Source organism: Lemur catta, chromosome 17 (genome assembly GCF_020740605.2).
Source record: "Lemur catta isolate mLemCat1 chromosome 17, mLemCat1.pri, whole genome shotgun sequence".
Classification (NCBI taxonomy): Eukaryota; Metazoa; Chordata; class Mammalia; order Primates; family Lemuridae; genus Lemur; species Lemur catta.
Window position 1 is genome coordinate 6,044,054 of NC_059144.1, and position 22,369 is coordinate 6,066,422.

The 22,369-nt window shown below is 58.8% G+C and overlaps 2 protein-coding genes across 6 annotated transcripts in view; one reads left to right on the top strand and one right to left on the bottom strand.

Annotated features, from left to right (window-relative positions):
• The first annotated feature begins 7,568 nt into the window (after positions 1-7,568).
• Positions 7,569-11,887, top strand: NAT8L (N-acetyltransferase 8 like). Its single transcript, XM_045528132.1, has 3 exons — positions 7,569-7,935; positions 9,005-9,169; positions 11,394-11,887. Exons 1-3 carry the CDS (start codon positions 7,569-7,571, stop codon positions 11,759-11,761), a joined length of 900 nt encoding a protein of 299 aa, XP_045384088.1. The 3' UTR covers positions 11,762-11,887.
• A 7,206-nt stretch (positions 11,888-19,093) lies between these two features.
• Positions 19,094-22,369, bottom strand: part of POLN (DNA polymerase nu) — a 181,332-nt gene continuing 178,056 nt past the window's right edge. For 2 of the 5 annotated variants that reach the window (XR_006729414.1, XR_006729413.1), the window contains one exon: positions 20,571-20,590. Coding sequence is in view for 3 of the 5 variants with exons in the window: in XM_045528184.1 (XP_045384140.1) it covers positions 19,238-19,420; positions 20,529-20,590 (245 nt within the window). In the remaining 2 variants the exon portion in view is untranslated. Of the gene's footprint in view, positions 19,421-20,480; positions 20,591-22,369 lie in introns of those variants that run through there. The other 3 variants (XM_045528184.1, XM_045528185.1, XM_045528186.1) reach the window with 3 other exon arrangements.

Sequence of the window (22,369 nt, forward strand, 5' to 3'; positions counted from 1 at the left end):
TAATGTGGACATGTCTTTTCATTTGTGACCAATTCCCATTCTAAACCAAAAGGGGCATGACAGCAAGTTCTCTTGTCCCAGAGAGAGGGGGAGATTGCTCTGACCCATTGGGTGCTCCAGGCGACTAGAGACTTGGCAGAGGTGTCAGAACTGAGGTCAGACTGCCATCCTGGACAGGAAGTGGCTTCACAGGGCATTCTTCACCAGAAGAACATTTTAGGGACTCTTGCTCATTTAGAAAGGTATAAATAAGGGGCTGGTCACTCCAATACCTTGAACACCCTGCTGTCACCTGACAGAGGCAGTCTGAGCCACATAAGAGAGCGATCATGACTCTTGGGTGACACCTAGAGCAGTGACGTGAATAAGCAACACATTTCAACCCAAAACACACTCCTGGTCTGGTCACTTTTGAAAAGTTCCTAAAATGATTGCACCACTGCACTCCAGCCTGGGTGACAGAGCGAGCCCCTGTGTATAAATAAATAAATACAACATACATACGTACATACATAGGCAAGCCTTTCTGATTTTTCTCTTTTGGGTCCTATTTCTGGGAATTTGTTTGAGTTGACTGAAAGCCCTTTTTAAATATGTTTGGTCCCTCTCTTTGCTTTCTTTTTATTTTAGAAACAAAGTCTGACGATGTTGTCCAGGTGAGGGTGCAGTGGCTATTCACAGGTGCAATCATGGTGCGCTGCTGCCTCCAACTCCTGGCCTCAAGAGATCCTCCCGCCTCAGCTCCCGATGGGCAGATGATGGAGTGGGCTGACTGGCCTTGGGTTGCCCATCAGCCTCAGGGAAAGTCTTGGCAGTGAGGAGCACTGTGGGAAGGGTGTGCAGCAGTCCATGGTGTTTCTCTGTTTAGGGGAGCCAGGATTCAGTGCAAAGGTGGGATCCTTAATTTGTAAAGATGTAGGTGCTCTGCCTTCCAGCTGTGCCTGCTTTTTGCTTATTTAAATGTTGGGCTCCCAAAACTGCAAATGCTTTCTTTGCCCTCGTCCTTAAAGGGCTCCACTTTGATTTGTTCTTGTTGTTCTTTATACACCTCGTTCCTAGGATGGAAGGGGCTCCACCTAGAAGTCAGTAATCTAATAAACTGAGTTGAAAAGACCATCAATCAAATGAAATCAGTCTCCAGAATACAACTTTCTGATGTTTAGCTGGCTATTTTGAAGCCCTTTGTAAAAGAAATTTGCATCTATAAAGGAAATCTCCATTTGTAAGGGGGTCTCTCTCTCTCTCCCCCCCCCCCCCGCCCCCCCCACAATGGGGAAGACAGCCGCTTAAAGTTTACATAACAAATTGCACCTGTGCTTAAGGTACTCCTCCTGGGCATCTTGTCTTAACTGGGCCTTTACCTAAGTCCTTTGTCTCGGCAAATAATGGTGTTTAGATTTAAGTTCTGTGCCTTTGAGAGGTAAATTTCCTACCTTGTTTCACTTAAGAGTCATGTCTTTAGAAGTGCAAATTTAGAGTTGCCTAGCTAACATTTGTTTAGGGCAAGCGAACAGGTGATCAAGAGATTGAGCAGGTGCAGTGGTGCTACCTGTAGTCCCAGTAACTCCAGGAGGCGAGGCCGGAGTATCACTTGAGGCCAGGAGTTTGAAACCAGACTGGGCAACATAGAGAGACCCATTCTCTAAGAAAAATAAGAACAATTAATTAGTGTGCTGGCAAGCACCTGTAGTCCCAGCTACCCGGGAAGCTGAGGCGGGAGGATCACTTGAGCCCAGGATTTGGAGGCTGCAGTGAGCTATGATGCCACTGCACTCTAGCCCAGGTGACAGGGTGAGACCCTGTCTCTAAAAAAAAAAAAAGAAAAGAAGAAAAAAAAATCCAAGAGAGATTGATAGTCTGAAGGGAGAGAAGAAATCATTTGAAAACTGGTGCCAGATACAAGAAAAGAAAAAAAGACACAAAGACCTGGGTTGTGAAAGCTCGTAGAATAAATCTGATCCAGGATGTTTTTTCAGACTGAACCCGAGGCCTCCCAACTCTCTTGCTCCTTAAACAACTGGCTTTTTTCTTTCTTTCTTTCTTTTTTTTTTTTGAGACAGACTCTCACTCTGTTGCTCGGGCTAGAGTGCCCTGGCGTCAGCCTAGCTCACAGCAACCTCAAACTCCTGGACTCAAGTGATCCTCCTGCCTCAGCCTCCCAAGTAGCTGGGATTACAGGCATGTGCCACCATGCCCGGCTAATTTTTTAAATATATTTTTAGTTGTTCAGCTAATTTCTGTCTATTTTTAGTAGAGACGGGGGTCTCGCTCTTGCTCAGGCTGGTCTCGAACTCCTGAGCTCAAATGATCCACCCGGTTCAGCCTCCCAGAGTGCTAGGATTACAGGCCTGAGCCACCGTGCCCGGCCTACAACTGGCTTTGAAATCAGGTCAAATCATGTCCTTCCCCTAAGATCCACCATTACTAATATTGAAACTACTGTCATCAATGCCAGACGACCAAGTAGACAACTCTAGGAACGAGCCTACCTAGCCCTGGGACCTCCTGCTGGTTACTGGCCTGCACATGCCTTGGAATGATCTTTGGCCAAGAGGGGCAACTGAGGACTGAACTCTAACCTTTTTTTCTCTTGCCCAAATTCCTTGCTAAGAGGCCTGGTGAGTCATGCCTTACATACCATAAAATCTCATTAAATGGGTTTATTTTATTTTATTAAGTTTTTTTTAGAGATAGTGTGTCTCTGTCACCCAGGCTGGAGTGCAGTGGTGAGATCATAGCTCACTGTAACCTAAAATTCCTTGGTTCAAGCAATCCTCCTGCCTCAGCCTCCCAAGCAGCTGGGACTACAGGCACACACCACCATCCTTGGCTAATGTTTAAATTTTTCTTACAGACAGGGTCTCACTATGTTGCTCAGTTTGTTCTCAAACTCCTGGGCTCAAATGATCCTCCAGCCTCAGCCTCCCAAAGTGCTGGGATTACAGGTGTGAGCCACTGAGCCCAGCCCTGACTCCAATTCTTTAGACAAAACTTAACTCTCTCAACCGATTGCCACCTAAAGAATCCCTAAAACTCACCTATGACTTGTAAGCCCCCACTTCTAGATGCCCTGCCTTGTTAAACCAAACCAATGTGTACCTTCCATGTATTGATTTATGATTTTACCTGTAATTCCTGTCTCCGTGAATGTATAAAACCAAAATGTAACCCAGCTTCCTCAGGTGCACTTTTTCAGGACCTCTTGAGATGGTGTTCCTCAGACCACAGTCACTCCTATTCGCTCTGAATAAACGTCTTTAAATACTTTGGCAGAATTTAGTTTTTCCGTCAACCCTGGCAAATGAAGAATCTTATAAAAGCTGTAAGATCTGCTTCTGTCTGTATGTCTTTGTGTGTTATGTGCATGTGATATTTCACTACTGAAATATATAAAAGAGCTCTAATCAATTGTCTTAAAAAGAGCTTAAATCAAATATTTTATCAGAAAAATAAAAACTAACTTTAATGCCTTTTAGTTCACTTGGGTAAATCTTTGGTAAGACTAGTTTAATACTGTTGATTTAATGAAAAGAGCTGTATCTTCTGATCAGAAAAATATCCATGTATTTAACTTTAGGGCTCTTTTGTAGGTGGCAACTGCCCAACATTTGCAGGCTGCAAAAATTATTAACAAGGAAATAACTTGAGATGATGGCTAGCTTTATTTAACGGACAACTCAAGCATAATTGTTAAGAACAAGTAAATTAAATGAATGTAGATGGTAAAAAGGTTTATACATAACTTTTCATCATTTAAAAAATCTTTTTCAGTAATTTAAAGTCATATTATGGCCGGACGAGGTGGCTCACGCCTGTAATCCTAGCACTCTGGAAAGCCGAGGCGGGAGGATTATTTGAGCTCGGGAGTTTGACACCAGCCTGAGCAAGAGTGAGACCCCATTTCTACTAAAAATAGAAAGAAATTATATGGACAGCTAAAAATTATATAGAAAAATTAGCTGGGCGTGGTGGCACATGCCTGTAGTCCCAGTTACTCGGGAGGCTAGGGCAGGACGATTGCTTGAGCCCAGGAGTTTGAAGTTGCTGTGAGCTAGGCTGATGCCATGGCACTGTAGCCCGGGCAACAGAGTGAGACTCTGTCTCAAAAATAAATAAATAAATAAATAAAAAGTCATATTATGTTAAATTAAGTAATAGAAAAGCATAAAATGTCTGAGTCATTTCTAAGTTAAAATACTGAAACAATCATTAAATATAAGTTTAAGTTGATATATTTTGGCATCTTAGTTTTATATGGTATAGAAAAACTAAATATATTTAGATCTGTTATAAAAATTGAGGAAACATCTTTCTAAGAAATTATGAAATGGTTTTCATCTACAAATACTCATATAAAATAGTTCAAAATTACTTCCTAGGTTTTTCACTAGAAATTAAGATTATTAAGAGTTAAAACTGTAATTAATATATGTAATTAAAACTGCTACATATAAGAGAAACAATTCTGCATAAAGTGTATAAGAGCAGTCAGATGTATTTTTGGTAAAGGAGGTTATAAAGAAGGCACAAGAATGGTTTTTGTTAAAGCAATTTTGTCTGGATGTTTTTAAAGGTTGTTTTAAGTTGAGGGCTAAGAAAAGAAAGATAAAAGCGAGTAGATATAGAATTGGGGAAAGAGAGTGTGGGAAAACTTGTAAGAGGGTGTAACATATTTATGGACATCTCATCTGATGTGTTCAGAGCTGACTGAGACTGGATCGATCGGCACTGGCACTGCCAGTCCACCCCCAGGGGATGCCCCTCAGACTGGTGGAAGGCACAAATGAGATAATAAAAAAATCAATTGGGAAAGCTTACAGAAACTTTCAACTCTTCCTGGCCTCAGGCTCTTCTTCCACTTGCTTAAGTTCTATACCATTTGTAAAAATCAGCTTTAGCCTTTGAAATCACACACCTGGAGGAAACAGGCTGGGATCCAGTCCTTAAATGTGACATTGTTCCTTATTGCCAGGGCCTTTCCCTTCTCACTAAAAATTCTAAATTAATTAACGATTCTTTTAACAGTGAGCTCCCGGGAGATAAAGACATCAAAGATCAAGGTCTCCAACCTGGAGGTTTTGTTTAGTGGAAAAAGCCATCAAATGAAGGTTCCCTGCTGCATCAGGCAGACTGGGTGGCTGTCTTCACCACGTGAGACCCTCAACACCTTGTTCTTCAGACCCTGACGAGAAGTACACAAAACATTTCTTTGATTACCTTGAGGAGTAGGAACACTTTCCAGAACCGGATTTCGAATTTTGTTAATAACTGTCTTTATTTTTGTCATATTTTAATTCTTAATTATACCCTGTATGTCTATATATCTAAAATTAACAACAAAAAACTAATCATGATAGACGCATAGAAATGATCCAACATGTCGTGGCTCCCTTGTTAAGTGGATGGTCTGGCTGAGACCCGCTCCTCCCTTGCTGTTACCAATCACCTTGGCCTTGAGACCTGCTAAGTTCCTTGGCCACAGCATCTCCCCTCTTTCCCTCCACCTGGGACAGAAGGATGAGATTACCTGGAAGTGAGCCTTCCCTGTGACGTGTTGATCATCAGTGCTTTCAGAAGAGAAAGGTTTTGGTCAAAGAGAGGAAATAAGAAAAGAAAATTAGCTCCGAGCAGTCTGAGCTATGTGAGGTATTCACAATTTATCAGGTCCGGACATGAGTATGGGACTTCAGCCATGCTCCCCCCACACACCTGGGGGCAGCTGTTTAAAGGTATTTTATTCTTTCTTTCCTGTAGTTTCCTGACTTGGTGCCTTACTCATTATCTTATTCCTGGACTTTGTGATACAAAGAATAGATAGCCAAGCAGTAGCTTCTGTCATTTTAATGTAAATTCTTGGTAAACAATTTAGGAATTGCCTCTTTTTTTCCTTTAAAAACCCACTGCTTGGAGCTCTGGTCCCACCACAGCCCTCTAGCCTAGGCATCAGAGGAGACCCTGTCTCAAAAACAAACACAAAAAAACCCATGGCTAGGAGCTGGGTGCAGTGGTGGCTCAGGGCTGTAATCCCAGCTGCTGGGGAGGCTGAGGTGGGAGGGTCACCTGAGCCAAGGAGTTAGAGGCTGAACTGAGCTACGGTAGCACCACTGCATTCCAGCCTGGGGGACAGAGCGAGATCCCCCCCCTTAAAACCCCACTGCTGCTAATGGGAGCGTATATTCAGGGAAACTGGAGTCTAGGCCCCAGGCTTGCAGTCTTAGAACTTGGCCCAAATAAACTCTTCACTTATATTTATTTTGCCTCAGGTTTTACCTTTAGGGCGACAAAGGTGACTGCCAGGTCCCTGACATAGAAGGGGGATGTCTTCCCATGGACCAGTTCAGCGCCCCTCCCCGCTTCACATGGTCCCTTAGCGCGACGCTGCACGCCCACTCCCACGTCCCACGGGCAAGCCGGGCCACTACTCCTGGCCTCTGGGTGTCCTCAGTTGCCCCGCCGGCCCCACTCCACGGGCGGCGCGGCCCCGCTCAGGTGTGGAGAATTTGGCTCCGGTTGCCTTTCGGGGTGACTCGGGGAAGGAGGCGGAGCGCTGCAGGGCGCTGGGTTCTCAAAGTGCCGAGGTCGGGGTCCGCGACCACCTGTCTTCCACCCGAACTCCTCCGTGCCCGGCCTTTAGCGCCTGCTTGTCCGACTCGCCGGGACTGGGAGGACGCCCTCCGCGCACCTGCACCGAGGCTACGGGGCGCATGCGCGGGCCGCGGAGGGCGGGGGCCGGGCCCGGACGGTCCTGCGGGCCCCCAGCCCGGCGTCCGCTGCGGGGATCGGGCGTGGGGGTGTTGCGTTGCGCGGGGACGCGCAGAGTTGCAGGCGCGTAGGCACCAGGCCCCGCTCTGATCGCGTCCCCTCTGCTCCGGCCCGTGCGGTCCCCGCAGCGGGTTCTCGGGGACACCGCTTTCAGACAAAGGGGCGGGAGATGGACATGGAGATAGAGATGCAGATGTTTCCTTGACTGCTCCCGGCGGCCGACCCCGCGCGGAGCGGCGGCGCAGGGGCGGGGCGGCGGGTGCCCGTCAGTCGCTCCCCGTTTCGACCCTCTCCCGAGCCCCACAGGACGCCCAGCTCCGACCGCCGCCGCCCGCCCCCGCACGCACGTCCGTTCCAGGCCACCTCGCGAGGCTCCGCCGCTCCCTGGTCGCCAGCGCCGCCCCCGCCGGCCGCAACCCCGCCGGCCACCCGAGCCCGGCCGCCGCGCAGCGCCCAGTGTGCCATCGGGCGGGCGCGGAGGCGGTGTCTGCTCCCACCCCCGAGATCACATGGTGACCCTCGGCAGCCAATGCAGTGGACGCTAGGACCCTGCGGGACCCCGGGCGCCGCGACTGCACCCGCGCCGCTGCATTATAAATACTTCTCCAAAATGCGGCGCAGCTCCCTGCGCGCGCCCCGGCCGCCCGCTGCCTCCGCCCCGCGCCCCTGAGCCGCCGTCGCCGCCGCCGCCGCCGCCGTCGCCGCCGCCGCCGCGGGTCCGAGGGCGCCGCGCCCTTGCCCTGGGCCCGGGCCGAGCCCGCCCGCCGCCCGGCCCCGTCCCTGCGCTGCGCCGCCCGGCCGGGTGCATGCATTGTGGGCCTCCCGACATGGTCTGCGAGACGAAGATCGTGGCCGCCGAGGACCATGAGGCGCTGCCGGGGGCCAAGAAGGACGCGCTGCTCTCCGCCGCCGGCGCCATGTGGCCCCCGCTGCCCGCCGCGCCCGGGCCGGCCGCCGCGCCCCCGCCCGCCCCTGATGCCCAGCAGCTCGGCGGGGCGGGGGGCACGGGGCCGCCGGGGGGGCGCGGCGTGTGCATCCGCGAGTTCCGCGCGGCCGAGCAGGATGCGGCGCGCCGCATCTTCTACGACGGCATCATGGAGCGCATCCCCAACACGGCCTTCCGCGGCCTGCGACAGCACCCGCGCACGCAGCTGCTCTACGCCCTGCTGGCGGGTCAGTGCGGGCGGCGGGGGCCGGGGCCGCGGCCCGCGCGCCACGCTGCGCTCCAGCCTGCCGCAGTCCCGCGCGGGCCGGCTAGCGGAGCCGGGGGGTGGCGGGGTGGGTACCCTGGGGGCGGCCGCACCGGAGTCCCCGCCGCTCGCCCGTCCCGGAGCCCGGGCGGGCACCCGCGCGGACCCGGCCTGGGAGGAGGCGAGCGGCCCGCACCCGCGCGCCCACCCGCCTCTGCGGCGCCCGGGCGTGGGAACGGGCGCGGGCCGGCGCGGGGCAGGGCTGCGGGCGGCACGCTCGGGGGCCCGGGTGGGGGCGGGGCGGGCATCGGCCGAGGCTCGGCGCCTGGCGCGCGGGTGACTATATATAATCCGCGGGGCGGGGGAGGCTGCCGCGGCGGCTCCGAGTGCTAATTTATGAGGGGAGACAGCCAGCCCCGCGGGGCGCTGCGGGAGGGGCGCTCCAGGGCAGAGCGGGGGTGGGGGGTGGGGGGCGGGGGCCGTCTCCGAGGGGTCTGTCGGGGCCTTTCCCCTGAAGCTCCGCCAGCGGAGGACTGTTCTCCCATTTTGCAGATGAGGAGCTTGAGGCTGGGGGAGGGTGCGACGCTGCCAAGGTCACCGCAGCCTAGATGCGGCTGGAAGCTGTCTGCCCGGCCCTGTCTTCACGGCGCCACACAGAGGCTGGTCCAGGGAGACTGTGGCTGTGGCCCCGGGAAGAGGGTGGTCCTGGGGCTCTGCTGAATTTGGGGATCCCTGCCCGCTTCCCAGCGGAGGGGTGACCTGCAGGGCCCCTTCCCAGCTGGGGACCACAGGGTCCAGCCTGTGCTGCGCCTGCCCAGAGGCTGCCGTGCTCAGGAGGTTTAGAAGTCCTGTGATTGTTTCGGGTGATAAAGGTAGTGTATCTTTAGGGTTGACAGTTTGAAAATGGGGAAAAGTAGGGGGAGCATCTGAAATGCCCCGTTGCTCCTCCACCCTAGAGGACAGTGGTGCCTTGTTGGGCAGGCCCCTCCTGTGTGTCCGCGGTCCCCTTGGTCCCTCTCGCTCACCCACGCCGCTTCTCCCTGTCCCCGCAGCACTCTGCTTCGCCGTGACCCGCTCACTGCTGCTGACCTGCCTGGTGCCTGCCGGGCTGCTGGGCCTGCGCTACTACTACAGCCGCAAGGTGATCCTAGCCTACCTGGACTGCGCGCTGCACACGGACATGGCCGACATCGAGCAGTACTACATGAAGCCACCTGGTGAGTCCTCCCTCCCCCCTGCCCCCTGCCCCACACTCATCAGGCAGAGCTCCTCCTCCCCGTCCCCCCTCAGGGCAGGGCCCCTGGGGTCCCCATGACCAGAGTCATCCAGGTGACTAAGGCCTCCAGCGAAGGGTGGGGTGTCAGTGGCCTGGCACCTGCCGATGTAGGGATGAGGGCTTCTCTGCTCTTGTTGGTTCTGTCTGGCGTGGCCGGCAGGATCCAGGGCTGGCCGCAGCGCCAAAGCCTTGGGTGGAGGGGGCCTGTGTGGCTGGGGCGATGACTCTGGGTGAGGCCAGGGGACCTGGGTTCAGGACCACTTAGCCAGAGGGTCTTGCCCCGGCCCCTGTGGCCTTCAGTAGAGGGAGGGCTGGGGGCTATTCCCAGCCCTCTGGGGCAGGAGGTTCTCCCAGTGCTGGGGCGTCCGTGGTGGAGGAGAGAGACCGAGTGGGCCCTGAGGGGTTGGTTAGGGTCTAGCAGGGCCTGGTGAGTGTCAGAGGAGGGCAGCACTCTGGTCCCCCCATCTGCCAAGCCCCCGCCCCTGCCCAGCTGGCCTTGGTGCCCGACATTCTCCTTTTTTTTCTTCTTTTTTGAGACAGAGTCTCAGTTTGTTGCCCCGGCCCTTCTTCAAACCCGAACATCTGGACGGCCTCCGTGGGGCCCTTGCCTTGCCTGGCTCTGCTTAGGAGGGGAAGGGGGTTCCCGTGCAGAGCCCAGGGCACAGTCGCGAAGAGGGCTCAGTCCTGGGTGGGGGGCCCAGCTCGAGGCGGCTGCCTGTGACCCTGCCTCCCAGGGACGCAGCCTCCCTGGTGTGAGGGGCTGTGGGACATCTAATCGGTCTGCAGGAGCCCCATGAGGGCAGAGGCCCTGCTGGATTCGTGGGTGCTGCTCGTGCAAATAGGGAGACCGAGGCTTGGGAGAGGGAGTTGTGCCCCCAGCCATATGGTGCTGGCGGGTTGTCACTCCCTGTACTGTGCTGGTGGCTGGTCTGATCCAGTGGGTGGGGAGAGGCCAGAACCCCTGGACAGTGGGTGGGCCAGCTGGCAGGAGGAGACTGGCCCACGGTCCCCCTTGGAGCTAGAAACACTGTAAAGGGCTGGTTGGGAAAGCCTTGGGGGCTTTGGGATGGGGATGAGGGAGGGAGGGAGCCCTCCTGGGAACCCTGGAGCTGCTCAAAGCTTGGGGAGACAAACCCAGGTCCCTGGCACTGGCAGCCATGCCTGCAACTCACCCTGACTGCTCTGGCTCTGCTGGGGGAGGGTGGGCAGTCAGGGCCCTCAGCACCCCCTCAGCCGCGTGCCCGGGCCCAGGGTCCAGCACTGGAGGAGCCAGAGGTCCCCTCACTGAGCCAGCGGGCTGGTGGAGCCCCTGGGGTGATGGGGGGGTGCTTGCTGGTCAGGGAGCAGGTACAGAGCCTTGTGGAGGGACTTTGGCTCCTCGAGGGGGCCAGGCTCCTGGGCAGGCACTCCCTTGGCCCGCAGAGAGGTCTCTGGGGTCACCTCATCTTGGGCTAGCAGAGGTGGCCCGGGCCCTGCAGGCTTCCCCCTTCCTGACCCACCCCTGCGGCTCCTCACCTGATGTCCGCTCTCGGTGGCCTGAGGCTGGCCTTGGGCCATGCTATGGGTGGGGATGGCAGGCTTGGTTTCGAGGCCAGGGTCAGTGGGCCTGGTCCCCACTTGGATTTATGCAATGTCCTCCCAGGCCCCCTCCCAGCTCTTGCTGCAGGGGTCCTTCTGGATGCTGCCTCGCAGCCCCTGCCTCTTCCACCCCTCCAATGTGGGTGCCCGGGGACCAGTGTGGTAGCCCCTGGGGGCTGGGAGCCAGAGCAGGTTGGCTTCACCTGTGCCTGTCCTGTGGCCATTTGGGGGATGTTTGGTCCAAGTGTAGCTGGGCAGGGGCAGGGGCCTGCCTGGCTGAGGCCTGCCTGGCTCTTGGTTCCAGGGGAGGGACTCCGGCCAGCCCGGCCTCAAGGGCTGAGTGGGTCCTGGCCGCCTCCCAGCTGGGCTTCCTCTGCTCAGGGCCCTGGAGGAGGCAGCTGTATCTGCTTGTCCTGAATTGTGGCTGTCCCCCCACACACCCTAGGTCCAGCAGAGCTGGGAGGTGGGCCATTCTGATATATGACTGGAGGGGGTAGCCCTGAGGGGCCCTGCCTGCCCTCTGACCCTGTCAAGAGGGTCTCTTGGCCTTCCTTGCCGAGCATCCCTGACTGCCCTGTCCCCTGCAGGCTCCTGCTTCTGGGTGGCCGTGCTGGACGGCAACGTGGTGGGCATTGTGGCTGCGAGGGCCCACGAGGAGGACAACACTGTGGAGTTGCTGCGCATGTCTGTGGACTCACGCTTCCGTGGCAAGGGCATCGCCAAGGCGCTGGGCCGGAAGGTGCTGGAATTCGCCGTGGTGCACAACTACTCTGCGGTGGTACTGGGCACGACGGCCGTCAAGGTGGCTGCCCACAAGCTCTATGAGTCGTTGGGCTTCAGACACATGGGTGCGAGTGACCACTACGTGCTGCCTGGCATGACCCTCTCGCTGGCCGAGCGCCTCTTCTTCCAGGTCCGCTACCATCGCTACCGCCTGCAGCTGCGCGAGGAGTGACCGCCACTGCTTGCCGCCCACCACCCCAGCTGCCCCGTCCACCTGTGCCCGCCTGCCCGCCGCCCAGTGCGGCTCTGCTTTCAGACCCTCACCTTGGCGTTTGTGTTGGGTTTTCCTTTTTCATCACGCGGTTCCCAGCTGGTCCTCGGGGTGCAGGGCTGTGGCTCTTCCACGACACTTTGGTAGGGCTGAGTTGTCTGCAGCCATGGTCCTTCGCCCTGCCCAGCTTGCCAGGTGGCTTGCCACGCCTTGAAGAGTTGCACCTTGGACCTCTGCAGTTGTCCACGAGGCTGCCCAGCCTGCTGCCACTGGGGAAGGCCCAGCCTTGCCCACCAAGCACAGAACCTCTGCGACAAAGCCCCAGGCTATGGCTCAGCTGTGGGTCCCTGGAAGGGAGGCCTGCTGGGCTGGCCGGCCGCTGGCCCACGGAGCAGCAGGCCCTGCTTTGCTCTGTGCATGCTGAGGAAGTGGCCTGGCCGCAGCATGCCGCATGCCCACCGCCTCCTGCTGCTGCCCTGCCCAGACTGGACCCTGAGGTCTTGGCTGGTGAGCACCCCTGTCCCAGCCCAAGCTGGCCACAGGAGGGCGCACCCCGCCGCCCACCCCAAGCCGCTCTATGGAGGGGCCTGGACCGCCTTGCGCCACCCCAGCTTCATCCACTCCCGCTGTGCTTTGACAAGAGTCACCCTTCTTTCCTCCTGGTCCCTGCCCCTCCCCCGCCCTGGCTTGGTGACTGGCGACATCACCCAGGGGGTGGTTCCTATAGCAACCATTGCACAGCCATGGTGGGGGCCCATGGGGGGGACACCTTGCCCCCATTGCCTGCTGGATCACAGTGGCCTCTCCCAGATGTCCCCAGGGATCTCCTGTGCCCGGCTGGCAGGGTCTGCCCTGTGAATCTCATTAACCCAGGCCACTGCTGACAGCGCCGAGCCCGCAGCTTCTCCCTATTTTCTGATAAGTTATTTAGACAGAATAGCACTCTGCATGACTTTAATTCTTGGGACAAAACGGTAGTTTGTACCCGGAGACACACACATCTGTGTGGTGCTGGAATGTGCACTGTTTCTGGCCCAGTGTGACGGGGGTGGGTGGCCGGGTGGGTAGAGGGTTTCACAGTTTGAAATCTGGAGGGAGACCCTGAGTTAGCATGAACTCCCACCGAGGAGCAGTTCTGGTGAGTGAGGAGGTTCCGGATCGCAGGTGGAGGGGCAGGCACAGGTGGAGTCCCGCGGCCACGGGGGCAGGGCTGGGCTCCTTGGGTCCCAGTTTGGGGGTGGCCGGCTTGGCTCCAGCTGGCTGTGCTCCTGGCCTGGCCTCTCCTTCCCAGGGTTGGTTGTGGGGGCTGGTCTGGGCATGGGGTCGCCTGGGAAGTGGAAGGGAACCAGGGGTGACATGGCCGCACGTCCAGCCTGGACCTGGCTGGCCTCGGTGGCTGGAGGGGCATGAGCACCCACCCAGGCCCCTTTGTGTGGGGCTTGGGGAGGGGGAGGTGCGGGCAGGGCAGCCACGGAACTGGGTCCCAGGTAACAGGGCCACGTGCAGGGCCGCAGAGGGGACCTTCATAAAAAGGTGCTTCAGAAATTAAAGAATTAACGGAACAAGCCCAGCTTCCGAGGGGCCTTTTGTCCCGTTAGCAATTGAGGTATTTGCAGAACACTGTACAGACCCCGCTGTCCCCTGTACATTCCCCGGGTGGTGCCCGGTCCCTGCTCTGGGTGGGAGTTTTGTAGACTGTACAGAAATTGGCACCCTATTTTCTTGCAGCTCTCAGATTTTGTTAATCTGGATTATACAGACAGACGTAAAGTGTTTTAGCAAAATGGAAAACAAGTTGTGCCTTTTTCCTCTTTCTGTTTGGTTTGGGTTTGGCTTGGGCTGGTCCTAGTTGGCTTGGGGTGTGTTGGGGCTGCTGGTGGTCTTGGGGCAGGAAGGGCAGAGTGGGGCTGAGAGGTGTGTCTCCTGGCGGGGGTAGCTGGGGGCAGCGCTGACTTGTTTTGATCCTGTGCCTTCTGAGCCTGTGGTCCCTGGGGTGGTGGCTGGCAGAGCCTGTGGGCCCGGGGACTGCCAGTGTCTCCTGGACATTGACCTAGGGTGGGCTCACAGCAGATCCCCCTCCCGAGGGCTCAGAGGGTCACGAGGTGGTGGTGTGGTGCTCCTGTTCTGGCAGCATTTGTCTGCCTGCGAGGGGTTTCTGGCTGCATGGCCGAGTGGGTAGTGGGACGCATGTTGGACTCTTGACCATTTTTTTGTTGCTGCCAGGGCTTGGTAGAGATGCCAGGAAGGGTGTGGTGGGGTGGGCACACGCGGACAGAACCCTGCTGCCCAGCCAGTGAGGCACGCGAGGCACCCATGCACCTGCCACGCTGGGCTCGAGCTGCCTGGAGCCCTTGCAGCGTGTGGAGCCCTTGCAGGCCAGTGTGCAGCTCATGGGTCCTGGAGGGCCACCAGGGTCAGATGTCTCACCCGGCTCCACAGCTGGAGGCTGGGCATGCTACTGGGTAGGCTTAACCCTGGCCCACTTCATCCCTCCAGCCTGGGAGCTAACTGCTCCACAAATGTGCACTGACATGAATTTTATACGTTTGTAGAAATTCCGATGTTACTTTTTCTACCTCTGTGAAGCCCCGCGGGGCCCTGCTGTCCCATGCCTGGTGCAGCTTCCCTGAGTGTGCTGGCCCCAGCCCCTCCCCCTCCCAGCTAGCCCTCGCCCTGCCCCCGGGTGCCCAGGACCCATGCCCTCCGCCAGCCTGGGCCTAGCACTGCTCAGGGGTCTGGGGTTCCCAGGATTTCTATTGGTTGTTTGGAAGCCTCTGTTTTTGGAGCGGGGTGGGCAGAAGGTGGGAGGTAGCATGTTCCAGAATGTCGGCATTAGATGAGCCTGCAGCACAGACCTGACAAGTGGCTCCCAGCTGCTGAGGGCTCCAGTGCCTCTGGACGGCCCAGTGCTACCCAGGCCCGTGAGTGGCCTGGTGTGCCACTGCCCAGGCGTGGCTCTCTGCAGATGGCTGACCCCCGAGAGCAGGGGTCAGGGTGGGCTCCTGAGTGGGGCTCATGTCTCACAGGCTTGGCAGCATCTCCCCACTCTTTTCTCCACCCCATGCCCAGCCTTGCTTCCCACTGGTGTCCCTCTTGGGGCTGGGCAGTGGCTGAGATGCTGCCCCTGAGTAGACAGGCAAGGGACAGGTCAGCTCGGCCCAAAGGGGTGGCCCTGGAAGATGTTCAGGCTGGGAGATCCTGGACAGCAGGCCTGTAGCCCGCGAGGTCCTAGGGCAGCTGCCATCCTGCTGGGGGCTCCCTTAGGGAAGCTTCTTGGGCTGTCTGGCAGGTGCTGAGGGAGCTCTCTGGGCTTGTGAAAGGCCTGGCTCTAGCCGCTGCAAGGCACAAGGCCACTGGCAGGCCCGCCCCTACCTGCCCTGGGAGTGGCCCCAAGCCCAGGCCCTCACTGGAGCCTGACTCCAGGGGTGTGCCTGTGGACGGAGGCCAGGGAACTCGGGTTTCTGGGCTCTGTGGGTGCATGGGGCTTCATGGGGGCCGAAGGAGGCTCCCCAGGGGGCAGGGGGCTCTGTGGGCACACTGGGGCCACCTTCCTGTCAGTGCCCAAGGGACACCTGACAGTCGCCCAAGTCAGGGCAGCCGCTGCCTCTCCCCTGTCAGGGGACGTTGTGTTTGTGGCCTGCGGAGTCACTTGTGTCTGTTTGGAAGCTGCTTCTGTGAACCAGTGTTGGCCACAGGCCCGTGTTGCTAGGCTGGTGGCTCTTTGGCTGATGCTTCTGGGGTCTGAGTTCTGGGCGGGGTGTGGGGCAGACCCCAAATGTGTTTGCTCCTTGGTGCTGCCACCGGAGTGCGTCCAGTGGCGTGTGGTCTCCACGCAGGGTGGCGGCACAGTGGCCAGAGCCTAGGGAAGGAGCCCTGCTGTACCACTGTTGGATACGTTATTTTTTAAACAGCAATAATTAGCCATTTTAAAGAAGGAGTATACCTGTGTGTGTATGTACATGCGTTTATGTGTATGTATGAGCATGTGTGTACATATGTATGAGCATGTATGTGTTTGAGCATGTGTGTGAGCATGTACTTGTGTATGTATGAATGTGTGTTCTTGTGTGAATGTGTGTACACTTGTGAGTGTATGTGTGTGCATATGCATGTGTGTGTGAATGTGTGTTTATGTGTGTGAGCATGCATGTATGTGTGGGCGTGCATGAGTGTGGTAGCAGCCAGGGAGCCTGGCGGGCAGGGTCTGGCTTGGGAGGTGCCGGGCTCCTCCTGCCCCCTCGGTGGAGCGGGGCCCCAGTGGGTGGGTGCTGGCCGGCTCCCTCTGGCCCCAGGGCAGGTCCACGGTGAGCTCGTGGGCGGGTTTCACCTGTTGGGGTTTGTTCCCGGAATTGTACTGTGAGCCCGTGATGGGGGCGGGGGTTGTCCTGAGACCCCAGGATGTGCCAAAACAGCCCCCAGGGCCGGGGCTACCAGCTGAGTTCCAGGAGACTGCGGGGCCAGAGTGGGTGTGCCCTCTGCCTGCACAGCCCCGATGCTGCTGTTTTTCAATAAAACCAGAGTTGAAGGACCCGGCTCTAGTGCTTTCTTGAGGCGTCTCATGCCCTAGGCCGCAGGGCTAGCTTTCTGGGGACGTGAGCCTCCCCACAGTAGTTTCCCCTTGGGCTCCCCTGCTCCCTCTCCCCATCTGTCCCCCTCCTACCTCCTCCCTCCCTACCCCTTAGCCCCACCAATCTGGGCTGCTTTCCTGCCTGTTACCCTGGAGGAGGTGGGGGCAGGGGTGGGGAGGGGGTTTGGATGCCCTGTGGGCCGAGAGGCCCCCTCCCTGGGCAGTCACCCAGCCCAAGCCTCCCAGGGTGCCATCTGGGGAGGGGTGCCTGGGCTCCTCTCTGGCCTGGTGCTGGGTGGGGGGCTCCATAGCCTGTTCCCCTGGGTGTGGTGTGTTGGGGAGGCATTCACTCACAAGCCTGTACCCCCCTGCGCGGCACCCCAGGGGCTCTGCCCTCCTTCCGACCGGCTTCTGGTTGTGGCCTGGGCATCCAAACTCCTGGCACAGCTGAGACAGACAGCTGGGCCCCTTGGGCCCCACCCCTGTCCTTGCTCCCCTGGTGGAGACTCCAGCCCAGCCAGGCCCACCAGGCCCCACTGCTCTGTCCTGGCCCTGGGGCCTGGGTACCCTCAAGGCTGAGACTCTGGGTTTGCGGGTGCTGGGGTCTGGGTGCCATCAGGGTGTTGTCCCTCTCCTGAGTCTGCATCTCCTGCTGGGCTTCCTTGTCCTCCCGGTTCTGAGTTCCAGTGATTATGCCTGTTCCTATGCCGGCAGCCCCCGGCAGGTGGTGCCACCGCAGGCCTGGGCATCTGCCTGCCTGCCCAGCACCTTGGAGGAAGAGCTCAGCTCCAAGGGGTGGTGTGAGATTTGGGATCCAGGTGTGCGGGCATCAGGGCTGACCAGGGTTGTTGAGGGGAAGCCCAGTGTCCAGAGGGAGGGAGGATGACTAGGGTGTGGGGTCTAGGCCGAGGGATGCTGGGTGGTGAGGAGGGTGCTGGTGGGCTGCAGCACGCATCGGGGCCGGGCGTGGGGTCTCAAGGATAGTGAGGTGCAGGGAGGCTACACCCCTGCCCTATTGGACTCCAGTGCAGGGAGCCTTGGAGCCTGGGCACCACCAGGTGCAGACCTTGCAGCCCAGGCCTCTGGAGAGCTTTCCTTGTTAGGGTTTCCTCTTGGCTCCCCCTTCCCTGCACCCTCCCCAGGCCCTCCTGGCCCAGGAGCCCAACCTTCACATATTCCTTCCCAAAGAGCAAGGCCAGGTCAGGGTCTGCCTCTCTCGGCCAGCGCAGGGGGCTGGGCAGTCTCTGCCCAGGCTCAAGTAACAAATGGCAAAACCCATCTCTGGGAACGTCTCAGCAGAAACTGCAGCCAGTGGATGCAGAAGCCTGACGTGCAGCTGGGTCGTTTATTTTGAAACCTAAAGCTGCCTTCGCCCCTGCCCCACCTGCTGGACAGCACCTCGCTCTGCTAGTTCTGCATGAGCTGCTTTGTGGAAGCCCAGGAGTGAGGGCGCCTTGGAGTGACAGAGCGGGTGGCTGACTGGCCCAGCTTGGGCCACACCCCCCCCCCCACACACACTTGTACTCTCGCGTGCACACACGTGGACGCACACGCACAGGGCAGGGGAGCAGCAGCACAGCTGGCACAGAGGGGCCCAGCGGCAGTTCTGCAGCAGCTGTCTGGAGTGCCGTGATGTTCCACACGCTGTGGTCAGGCCTGGCCACCCAGAATCCTGCACACGCTGTGAAACCAGTGAGAAGATGAAGCCATCAGAACACAGGCTGTTTGGCACAGTGTGGGCATCACCCTACTGGGGAGGAGGCAGCCCAGCTGCTTCCCCAGCCCTGGGACAGGTGCCTGGTGCTCCCCGGGGCCGGGGGCCCAGGAGGGGCAAGGCCAGTGTGGCGTGGCACCGACCCAGGGCAGTGGTCTACACCTGGCTGTCCCACTCAGGCCTCACCTGCGCTGGACACATGGCAGGTGTCCGACAAACGGTTGCTGAATGATCGGAGGATGAACGAAAGGGCCTCCAGAGCCCCCAGACCACCCGTGAGACACTGGGGCACAGTCCACTGTGACCACTCAAGTCTGCCAAAAGAGCTGATGCATGTGCAGTGGGGCCACAAAAGGAGCAGAGCACACGAAACAGTCGCCACCTAAACAGAAAGGCGTGGCACACAGAAGGAGAGTCCTGTTGCTCAGACCCAAGGCCCAACATGCTCCCTGACAGGTGCCATGGGGGCCCCTCCCCCACAGCCATGGAGAGTCTGCGCCAGTTGTTTGTGGGGCTCCCTTGGGGGGTACCAGCCTGACTCAGTCTCTGGTCACCACGCTGTAGGAGGCTCCCCGGAGAGACCAGAGACCTGGTGGCCTGGGAACATGCGACTCCAAAGACCCCCGACAGCCCAGCTGGTCCTTGGCTGTGAGTCTCCTGCGGAGGCTGTTCTCTTGGTCCCTTCAGGGCTGCACCAGGCCAGCCTGGGAGAAAGGTGCACACCCTGGGTGTGGCTTCTAGAAGCTAAGAGGGGCAGCAATGAGGACACCCCAGTGCCTCCAGGCTGCTGGCAGCTCCTTGGGCACCTGCCAGGGTTGAGCAGCTGTGGAACCTCAAGGGAACCCCCTCCCCTGGGCTCCTGGAGAAGGAGCAGGGAGTGCACCCTCAGCTGGGCTGGGGCTGGGCCACTCCCGATTTGGGGCACTCGGCCCTGCCTCTGGCCAAGTGGCTGGGGGCTGAGGACATGGTGTTTCCCACCCGCTGGAAGAATTCACTCAGACAAGGACAAGGATGGCTTTGCACAGGCATTTACTCCAGGGATGACTGGGCCACCCCAGCCCCCAAAGGGTTAATGTACAAAGCTGCTGGTGACCTTGGGGAAGGCCACACAATGGGCTGGTAGAAACCAGCTCTCCTTTCCCACGGTTGCCTGGGGCTACAGACAAAATGAAGGAGAAAAATGCGCTGCTGCCGGTGGGGGGTAGGTGCTGATGGAGGTGGCCAGGCTGTTGCTGGGAGGCTCAGTGCCAGTTGGACCCCAGTGAGGGCCCAGGGCCTCCTGCAGTGGCACCAGGTGTCCCCATGAGCGGCCAGCAGTCAGGTTCACCTTTAAGGGCACCTGCGGGTGGCAGCCAGCGGTGAGCCCCTGGCCTGGGCCAGCCGTGCCCTGCCACCTCCCAGGCCCACATGCGCAGAGGCACACCCCCAAAGACCCATGATTAGACAGCCACAGGCACACGTGCACACACACGCGCACACTCGCCCAGCTAGACAGGCTCACACCACAGCCACGAGGCCTCGACCTCAGCTGAGATCTCCTGACCTAGCAGGGCCTCTGTGCCAGTGAGTAGGCCAGGCAAGGTGCCCTTGGGTGGGTGAGGTGTGTCCTGGGGTGACCCCTGCTTACCACCTGAGGGCCCTGCCTTTGGGGCCATTGGTGTCTCTTAGAGGTGCTGGGCAAGAGAGCCCCCCTGGAGACCTTGATCCTGAGTGGGCTCTTGCCCAGGGCCCTGGACTAAACCTCAACAGCTCCCTCTTGCCAGGAAGGGCGGGACCAGGCCCCAGCTGCAGCCCCTGTCCCCACAGCCGCCTGCATCCTGTCCCGAAGGGCTCCTGCTGGTGGTCGGGGGTGGGGGTGTCCAGGGGCCACCCAGCTCCCACGTGTCTCCCTGCCACAGGCCGGGCTTGTCTGGACTCTGCCCCAGAGGGCAGGAGTCCCCTCCCTGGTGGGGTGAAAGGGCTGCTGCTTGAGCCCACCAAATCACCAGTGGGCCTTGGGGACTCTGACCTGTTGGTTTTCCCCCCATTGTCCCCCTGCCCAGGGAGCCTGTACCCAGTGGCCCAAAAGTCTTTCCTGGTGAGGACCCAAACCAGAGCTGCCTTGAGAGGAGACTACCCAGGTGCGGGGGCTGGGCATACCCTGGGGGTACCCCTGGGGCAGGTGGGGGCCCCAGTGCCCACATCCCCAGTAAGGGTGAGCCGCAGAGAAGGTGGGCTTGGCCAGAGGCTGGGTGGCCATGGCTGGAGGAGGATCCCTGGCTGGTGGGGGCAGCTGAGGGCACCCATCGGGGCCTCTCCCCAGACAGACAGCCAAGCCACCTGGGGAGCAGCGACCACTCGGCAGGGCTGGGCTGCACCTTCCGTCCCTGCGTTCCTGCTCTTCCGCAAGCTGCACCCACCTAGGGCAGGCTCTGGGGAGGCCTGGCTGGGCTAAGTGTCCCCCTCACCTGCAGCTGCAGCTCCAGTGCCCGCACCTGCTGCAAGGACTCCATCGTTTCCCGGACAAGAGCTGGAACACAGAGAGAGTGCAAAGGCCCTGCTGGTCTCCTGGCCTTGGGGACCTTCCAGCCAGAGTCCTGCCTGGCCCCCCACTCCCTAGGTGTTTCACGTGTCCACACTGTCACTTGGACCAGTTGTGGGGGCCTCTGTGCCCACAGCAGCCTCTGGAGCGCCCCCTGGCCCTGAGCCTCGTTCCAGTTCCCCCTGGCCATGTCCACGGCCCAGGATGTCGCTTGCAGAGGCCTCGGCCCCCCTGCAGTCCCTCTCCCTGGCCTGGCCCACCACACTGCACTGGCCCTCACCGCTCACCCCTCAGCCTCAATCCCAGCTGGGGCTGGCCAGGCAGGGTGGGGCGGGTGCCAAGCCAACTCTGTCTAGAGGCTCTGGGGTTGGGCAGAGGGAGCTGGACAGGGCAGCCCCTGCTGGCCAGAACTGCCTCGGCACACAGGAGGCCCTGGGATCCTCCACTTCTGGGTGAAGGTTGATGTAACGTCAAGCCCGTGAGGGTGGCTTCGTGTTGCTGGTGGGTTGGCCCCGTTGTGGGGGCCTGGGTCACTTGGGGCAGTAGAGCTCAGAGCCCTGTGAAAGGGACAGCCTGAGCTGGGGGAGGGTTGGCATCCACTAGCTCAGTGTTTCTCAGAGTTCCTTCGTGCTCCTTTAATAAACATGAATATTTCATTCTGCCCTTCTATGTTATTTGACACCTCAGCACAAAGATTGTGATAGAAACACGCAAGCAATGGCCAGATGTCACTTTGTTTTCGGGCCCCTGTGGAGCCAGGGACCTCTCTGGGGAACTGGTCCCTGGTCCCTGGGGTGCCTAGGCAGGGCCAGCAGCTGCCCAAGGGCCAGGGACCCTGAGCTCTGCAGGCCTCAGTTTCCTCCTCTGTGCAGTGCAAGGTGGCAGGTGGGCTGGGAGCTGGTCATCGTGGCTGCAGGGGTGGGCAGATGGCCCTGTGTACATGTGGGGAGCCCTGCAGGGGGGCCGGGGCCACCCTGGGAGCTGCAGGGCTGTCCAGAAGCTTCCTATGGGGAGCATGGTCTGTGCTGGGTCCTTGGCCCCCCTCACGGTGGCTGGGCCACACTGGTGTGCAGGGAAGTGGGACCCCCAGAGAGGGGCAGTGGGTGACGGAGCTGGGCCTGCGCTCAGCCAGGGCACTCCCTGCAGCTTCCTCACCCAGGGTGGGTGGGACTGCTGCAGCCAGTGTCCATGCAGAGAAGCCGCAGCTGCTCACTGCCTGGCAGGCTGTCCTGACCAGCCAGCCCTTAAGAGCTGGCACAGGCTCTGCTGACATCTGGCTCACCTGGCCCCACAGTCCTTGGCCCCAGTGCTGTTTGCAGAGCCAGGCTCGGGGTGCTGCCTGCCTTTTTAACCTGCTGCTGAGTACACGTTATACTTGTCAAATGGTCATACAAAATGGGTTTGTTTTCTAGCTACTTCCAAAGGGGCTGCTGGGCAGTTTTCAAGCAGCTGAGCTCTAGGAAGGAGCTGGGCTGAGTGGATGCCAAGGATCAGAGCCCCACACCCCACCTTACAGGGATAGACCCTAAGCGGGGTGGGGCCAGGATGGCACAGTGCTGTCACGGGGCGGTGGGGGGGGCGGAGGCTTGCGCACGCTCCAAGCTGGCCCACTTACAGATCCGGCTGGGAGCCAAGGGCGCTGGGCCATGTGGGCACCTGGTCTCACCACCTTACCAGTGAGGCCAGAATCACAGCCTCCAGGGGGCCAGAGACTGGGTGTTGGGGGTCCTGGCCCTCCCTAAGGAGAAAGTGGTCACTGGCTTCAAA